General features: G+C 42.8%; 1 protein-coding gene across 1 annotated transcript; it reads left to right on the plus strand.

Moving 5' to 3' along the window:
* The first annotated feature begins 4,755 nt into the window (after positions 1–4,755).
* LOC106324393 lies at positions 4,756–5,691 on the plus strand. The gene is made up of 2 exons (XM_013762370.1): positions 4,756–5,341; positions 5,456–5,691. The coding sequence occupies exons 1-2, from the start codon at positions 4,756–4,758 to the stop codon at positions 5,689–5,691; spliced, it is 822 nt and encodes a 273-aa protein (XP_013617824.1).
* The last annotated feature ends 2,126 nt before the right edge of the window (positions 5,692–7,817 follow it).

The following is a 7,817-nucleotide window of genomic DNA, read 5'->3' on the forward strand; positions in this document are numbered from 1 at the left end:
CACAGAGAACAAAGATGGGACCTCAAAGGAGGATGGAGATATATGTTGGATTTGATTCTCCCACGATTATTAAGTATCTTGAGCCAACTACGGGTGATTTGTGTAAGGCCAGATACGCGGATTGTCATTTCAATGAATTCAAACTTCCAACATTAGGGGGAGATAGCAGTAAAATGGTAAAAGAAATATCATGGAATCAAACATACATATCTTGGCAAGATCCTCGAACTCAAGAATGTGATCTAGAAGTTCAAAAGATCATACATTTACAAAAGCTAGCTAATCAATTGCCAGATTCCTTTGCTGACCATATTAGAGTGACAAAGTCACATATACCAGCTGCAAATGCACCAATAAGAATTGATGTTCAAGAGGGACACAATCAAGTTGCTACAGAGTCTAGACAACGTTTGAAACGTGGTAGACCAATAGGTTCCAAAGATAAGAACCCTCGGAAAACAAAGAAAGGTGCTGAAATGGAAACCGAGGGATATGATATCCGAGACACGACCACAGCCGATCCGAAACCCCATGACACGGCCGTGGTCGACCCTGATGCCCTTGATGTGGCCGGCTCTGATGTACCAAACAATGATTCTTGGGACGTTAAGATTCATGGTACTGAAGTTCCTGATAACAATTAGATCTCAATAAACTATGTATTGTCTGGGATACAATGGAACCGAAAGGATGTCGACATCGATGATATATTTGCATACAAGGTAGCACTTGAACTTATGGATTTAAACAAGGATCATGAACCCACGTCTATTTATGAGTGCACTCAACGATCAGATTGGATCAAATGGAAAGAAGCTATAAACGTGGAGTTAAACTCTTTAATGAAGAGAGGTGTTTTCGGCCCTATAATCCGAACACCATTTGATGTAAACCAGTTGGATACAAATGGGTCTTTGTGAGGAAATGAAATGAAAATGGTGAAGTCGTGAGGTATAAAGCCCGGCTTGTTGCACAAGGATTCTCACAGAGACCAGGAATCGATTATGAGAAAACATATTCCCCTGTGGTGGATGCAACAACTTTCAGATTTCTGATAAGTCTGGCCATAAGAGAAAACTTAAACCTACGGTTAATGGATGTAGTAACCGCATACTTATATGGTCCACTGGATAATGAAATTTACATGAAAGTTCGAGAAGGTATCGAATTGAAAAGCAAAGAGAGTTCTCGAGAACAACATAGTATTAAGTTGAATAAATCTCTTTATGGACTGAAACAATCCGGTCGGATGTGGTACAATCGACCGAGTGAGTACCTAGTGAAAGAAGGATATAGAAATGATCCAATCAGTCCATGAATTTTCATAAAGAAATTAGAAAACAAAGGATTCGTGATCATAGCAGTATATGTTGATGATCTGAATATCCTAGGAACCTCTGGAGAGATTTTCCAAATGGTTGAATACCTTAAGAAAGAATATGAGATGAAAGATCTCGGAAAAACGAAATTCTGTTTGGGATTACAAATTGAGTACATAAATGATGGTATCCTTGTGCATCAGATGGCATATACAGAAAAGGTACTCAAGAGGTTCAATATGGCCGATTGCCATCCTCTGTCTAGTCCCATGGTCGTGAGGTCTCTCGGCCTGGACACTGATCCATTTCGTCCCAAGATGGACGATGAAGAAGTCATAGGTCCCGAAGTGCCATATCTTAGTGCCATAGGAGCTTTAATGTACTTGGCAACTCACACACGACCTGATATAAGTTTTGTCGTGAACCTACTATCTAGGTTTAGCTCTTGTCCGACCCAAAGGCACTGGAACGGGATTAAACATGTTCTTCGTTACCTACAAGGAACGAAAGACTTGGGTCTATTTTATACTAACCATAACAAAGATGGTTTAGTTGGTTTTGCTGATATAGGCTATCTTTCAGATCCACATCATGCTCGATCACAGACATGTTATGTCTTTACACATGGAGGTACGACCATATCATGGCGTTCCATGAAGCAGACGATCGCGGCCACATCTTTGAACCATTCAGAAATATTGGCCATACATGAGGCCAGCCACGAATGTGTCTGGTTGAGGTCGATGACCAAACATGTCCGATCAGATTGTGGGATGGTCGAGTGCAAGAAACCGACCGTGATGTATGAGGACAATGCTGTGTGCATTGCTCAGCTCAAAGATGGTTACATCAAAGGATACATGACGAAGCACATATTGCCAAAGTTCTTCTTCACGCACGAGCTTCAGAAAGCCGACGAGGTCCATATCGTCCAGATATGGTCTAGCGAAAATTTTGCTGACCTATTCACTAAGTCACTCCCGACTTCTACATCCAGGAAGCTCACGCATCAGATTGGGATGCGTAGACTGAAGGATCTTCAGTGATGATTAGAACATGTGGAGTATACGTGTTGTACTCTTTTTCCTTCACCATGGTTTTGTCCCACTGGGTTTTCCTGGTAAGGTTTTAATGAGGGAACATCCAAAGCGTATACAATCCCTGTATGGTTATGGTATCCAAGAGGGAGTGTTATAAATCATATTATGGATGTCCATAACCGGCCCGGTCCAAAACCGACCCAATACCAAGAAGAGAGAGAGAGGCGGCCACGCATGGAGAGAGAGAAAGAGAGAGGCGGTTTACCTAGTTAGAGAAAAGGAAACCCTATTTCCTTTTCCTTATATTTGTACACTTTCCATATTTATGTCTTTCCTTTTATCTCTTTGTAATTCTCATACATAAAGGCACCTTATGTTTGAGTAATAAAACAAGAACTTACAGATTCTAAATCCTAAGTTTACAACAATCACTTAAATTATAACATTAAAGTTCTCAAGTACTAATCCCTCTTTTTATGTTTTGTAGAAATATTAAAATCTGCTCATTCATTATTACATTTTTTTAATAACATGGTATACATATTATATTTGAATCCGATTGTGATAATAACAATACGTATATAAATATAAAGCTTCTATATATATATACTAGTATTTGAAAAGAGAATATTACGTTCAGAGTCACTTATGTACTTATGAATGTCAGTCCAAGTCACATGTTTATACAAGAGCACTTTACCTTAAAGATCTGTTAGGACTCAGCTTTTCTAGTTGACTCTCAACCAGGAATCTCTTTAACTAAACTAATAAATTGGCGTGCTTCAGTCTCAGCCATTGATCTTTAAAAAACATGGACAACCCAGATTCAATTATTCAGATCCAGACAAGACATATATCTGCCTCCATTCCACACACTTAGATCTGTTACTGTAATTTTCATCACGGACGGCCCAAGTTATTCTGAGATCTCACCTGGATTTACCATCGTCGTTCACCATTGTGGAACACAAAATCCTCGCTATTCCTTCACGTACAAGGTGTGTTCCTCTTTTAAATTGCATGATTAAGCTAGTCTGACTGCTAATCATTTATGTCTTCTCCTCTTATCTTATTTGGTATCAGCCGTTGTCCATGGCGGAGCATTGTATGGTCATCGCCGGCAAGTGGGAAACCTCTGCAGACAGCCACTGGAATTTCTCCATAGACAAACAGCACATGACAAGGATTGTTCCTCTTCGTAATGGCATTCCCTTGACCGAATTACTGAGCAATGTATTCAGGGAGTTCTTCGACAACGTCGATGTCATCCGCACCGCCGTACTTAGTTATTGGCCACCGAATTCCAAGGAGCTTGCAACCGGTCTTACCACACCGCCAGTCATGCTGACAAACGACAAGGTTGTCTCCTACTTTTACCAGCACTTTCAAGCTAACAAGAGAATGAATTTGTTTGTCACTTTCAAAATCCAACCCTAACCCCATCCGATTAGTCATGTTGATGAGAATCCTTTACCGTTCACTACGCCCAACCAACCTATCAAGAGGACCCAAAGTCCCTATTCTTCGTCTGCACGGCGACATCCTTCAACCGCTGGGTCTCAAATACCAGGCTTCTCCCTTTTCAACGACGACGACCTCAAATTGTCTCAGGGTTGTCTGCCTGTACACTCTTAGAATAGTCCGCATGTACAGGCGGAGTTATCCTCAGAGCTGTCCGCATGTACATCGCCCTACAGCTGTCTCTCAGATTCCAGGCTCCTCTCTTTCCACCGACGATAACCTGGATCAAGAATTTCCTGTTGTTGGGAACTCTGGTCCATCAAAAACTAATCTCTTCTCCCTCCTAGACGAAACCCTCTTCTGCCAAGATGAGCTCCTTGAAAATATGTTCAAAGAAGACCCCGACAACATACCCGACAGCTGGGCTACCGACGAGGACGAAGACACTGCTTCTGATGCTTCTCTTCCTGCTGATATTGACGGTGTTCAAACCCATGGGTATGACCAAGACTTTTGGGCTCCTCTTATTGGTAACCCCCTAGGTGGGTCTGATGCGGCTGAGGTTATGGCGGGTATCGCAGTGCCCAAGACTGCACCCCATATCATCCACTGCACAGCTGGTGACGCTTTGACCACACTGTCCTTGTCTCCGGCGAACTACCACCGTACTGCAAAGCGGAAGTTGGCTCATCATCGCTACCCGTACATCCTCGTAGTTGTCCACCCGTACATCCTCGAACTGGTGAGCCCGTACATCCTCGAAGTGGTCCATCCGTAACTCCCCAGAGTTGTCCACCCGTACGCCGTTCTACCGCTTCCACAAGTTCGGCTCGCACATCGTACACTGATCACCACCAGCCCCATCCCCCACCCCGCCTCCGCGTGAAACCCGTCCCCTTTTAGAAATAAGTGACGAGGAATTTGATGTTCCACCCATGTTTGATGATACCTTGTTTGAAGCTGAGGACGTTCCAGACTTGGATATTGATGATGATGAACCTTGCGTTGGGAAATTGTATGCATCAAAGGAAGACTGTCAAATTGGGCTCGCCATCTACGCAATCAATGAGCAGTTTTATTTCAGGCAGACTAGAACTAGCAGGCATTCCTTCGTCCTCAGTTGCCATGACACTCGTTGTGAGTGGAGAATCCGTGCTAAAGAGCTCACCACATGCGGCTACTACACTATTCAGAAGTGTTATCTGGACCATACTTGCGAGACTGAGACTCGCAGGCTTTACAAGAAACGTGCTACCTCAAAGGTTTTAGCACATATCTATCGCTCCAAATACGGCGATACAGCTGATGCACCAAAAGCTCTCCAGCTCCAGCAACTTGTTCTTGAAGATTTGCGTGTCTCTGCTTCCTACATGAAATGCCATCGGGCAAAAGGTCTTGCACTTGACATTACACATGGGAATGCAGAGGACTCCTACCTCAACATAGCAGGTTATTTTGACAGGCTGAAAGCAACTAATCCTGGGACAGTCACTGCTATCGAAATTGAGCTTGATGATGCTGGTGACACCCGTTTTCTATACGCTTTTCTGTCTTTTGGAGCCTCAATCCAAGGATTCCGTCGCTTACGTCATGTCTTGATTATTGATGGCACTCACCTATAAGGAAAATACTAAGGTTTACTCCTCATTGCAAGTGGACATAATGGAAACTTCCAAGTCTTCCCTGTTGCCTTTGTTGTTGTTGATGGTGAAACTGAAGAGGCCTGGACATGGTTTCTAACCAAGCTTGAGAGGATTATAGCTGACTCAAACACACTCACCATCATCTCTGATCGTCATGTCTCCATCATTAAAGCAATAAGTCTGACATTCCCAAAAGCACACCATTATCCTGCATTGTGCATCTCATGAGGAATGTTGTTTCCCGGTACAAAAGCAAGGGTCTCGCCAAGATGGTTTGTGAGGCTGCATTCTCATTTTGGCGCTTGATTTTGATGCTAACTTTGCAAAAATAAAACAAGCTAATGCACCCTGCTTCAAATACCTTAAAGACATTGGCACCGCAAAATGGTCTCGCACTTACTTTCTTGGAAACCGTTACAATCTCCTCACCAGCAACGTTGCTAAACAGCTGAACAAGGCTATTTCCAAATCTAGAGCTTCTCCAATTGTTGTGATGTTCATGTTCATCCAACGCATGCTCACTCGGTGGTTCTCAGCTAGGAGGATAAAATCAGCAAAACAGAGGGGCTTTGTCACCCCCGAGGTTGATAAAGTCATGCAGACTCATATCAAACTCACCAAAGGCAGCAAGATTTATCCAGCCAAAGAATGGACCTACTCGGTTAGGGGTCTTTTTGGTCACCCTAACACTGTCCACCTCGATACTAAAGCCTGTACATGTCAAGTGTTCCAAAAGCTAAAAATACCATGCGGACATGCTATGTTGGCTGCTGTAACAATCAGTCTCCCATACACCCAATTAGTTGGTGATTGCTACAAAACACAACACTGGATCGACACCTACTCTGGTGTGATCTTACCTGAGGCTCCCTTAGGCAACCATTCTATCCCCCTACTATTGCGGATGTCACCATTTACCCACCAAGGACTCGCCGCCCATCTGGCCGACCGAAGGACAAACGGATTCCTTCCACAAGAGAGGTTCAGGTAACTTATTTTTCTCTCACTAACTACTTCAACTCCACGTTCCTTACTTACTTACACCAATCTTGTCTTCTCTCAAGCTCTCAAGAAACCCAAGGTCGTCCCCAACAAATGTGGTCGTTGCGTAGGCACTGGCCATAACCGCACTCGCTGTGTTGTCCCCATCTGACAGTGGTGAATCTTATATCCACCGGACTTCTCTTTTGGATAGCGAATTTACCTAGGATAAGCCCCTTTTGTCTTTTCTCGGTGCTTTTGTTTTGCATATCTAAACCTTAGAAACATGTATTGGCTGTTCCTTTTTGGTGGCTTAAAACGCTTTTGTTTCAGGAAAAATGTTTCACTTATTATTCTCATGCCCACGTGTACTGTCTGTTCCTATATGCTCTTACTAACATGCCTTCACAAATCTGCCGTCCATATGTACAGGAATTCGTCTTCAGCCCTCCTCCATATGTACAGGAAGTCGTTGTACACCCTTTTCCATATGTACAAACAACACCCATTTCGTTGTAACCCTTGTACATTCAAGGATCACAAGATGACGTACATATAACGTTTCATGTTGACTCAATCATACTCGTGGTCCTACCGTGCCTACTAAATCCAAGAACGATAACCCTCCTGATTGGGAGGAATGAGGGCACTCACGTACAACTAATCTGTTGTACAAGTATACCTATATGGTACATATCTTCTAGGTAACAGTTCATAGGTACAGAAAACATGTTCAACCCTTGTCCATATGTACAACCAACACCCATTCCTTAGCAACCCTTGTTCGTACGTACACATGTATCTATCTTCAACATATTTTCTAAATCGGTGATGTACAACTAACGGTTCATATGTACATACAACGTTTTCAACCCTTCTACAGTGTGTACATCTGTACACCTAATCTGGTGTACAACTTATACCACTTATATATTGTTCTATGTACAGATAACGGTTCACGCATTCCTTCCTTCGTTCATCTCAAATAAAACGTGGTCCTACCGTGCCTACTAAATCTAAGAACGATAACCCTCGTGATTGGGAGGAATGAGGGTACTCACGTACAACTAATCTGCTGTACAAGTGTATCTATATGGTACATATATTCTACGTAACAGTTCATATGTACAGAAACAGTTTCCAACCCTTGTCCATATGTACAACCAAAACCCATTCCTTAGTAACCCTTATTCATATGTACACATGCATCTATCTTGCACATATTTTCTAGCTCGGTGATGTACAGATAACAGTTCATATGTACAGACACCGTTTTCAACCCTTGTAATGAGTGTACACATGTACACCTAATTTGGTGTACAACTTATACCACTTATATGTTGTCCTACGTACAGCTGACGGTTCACGCATTC

This window comes from Brassica oleracea, chromosome C2 (genome assembly GCF_000695525.1).
Source record: "Brassica oleracea var. oleracea cultivar TO1000 chromosome C2, BOL, whole genome shotgun sequence".
Classification (NCBI taxonomy): Eukaryota; Viridiplantae; Streptophyta; class Magnoliopsida; order Brassicales; family Brassicaceae; genus Brassica; species Brassica oleracea.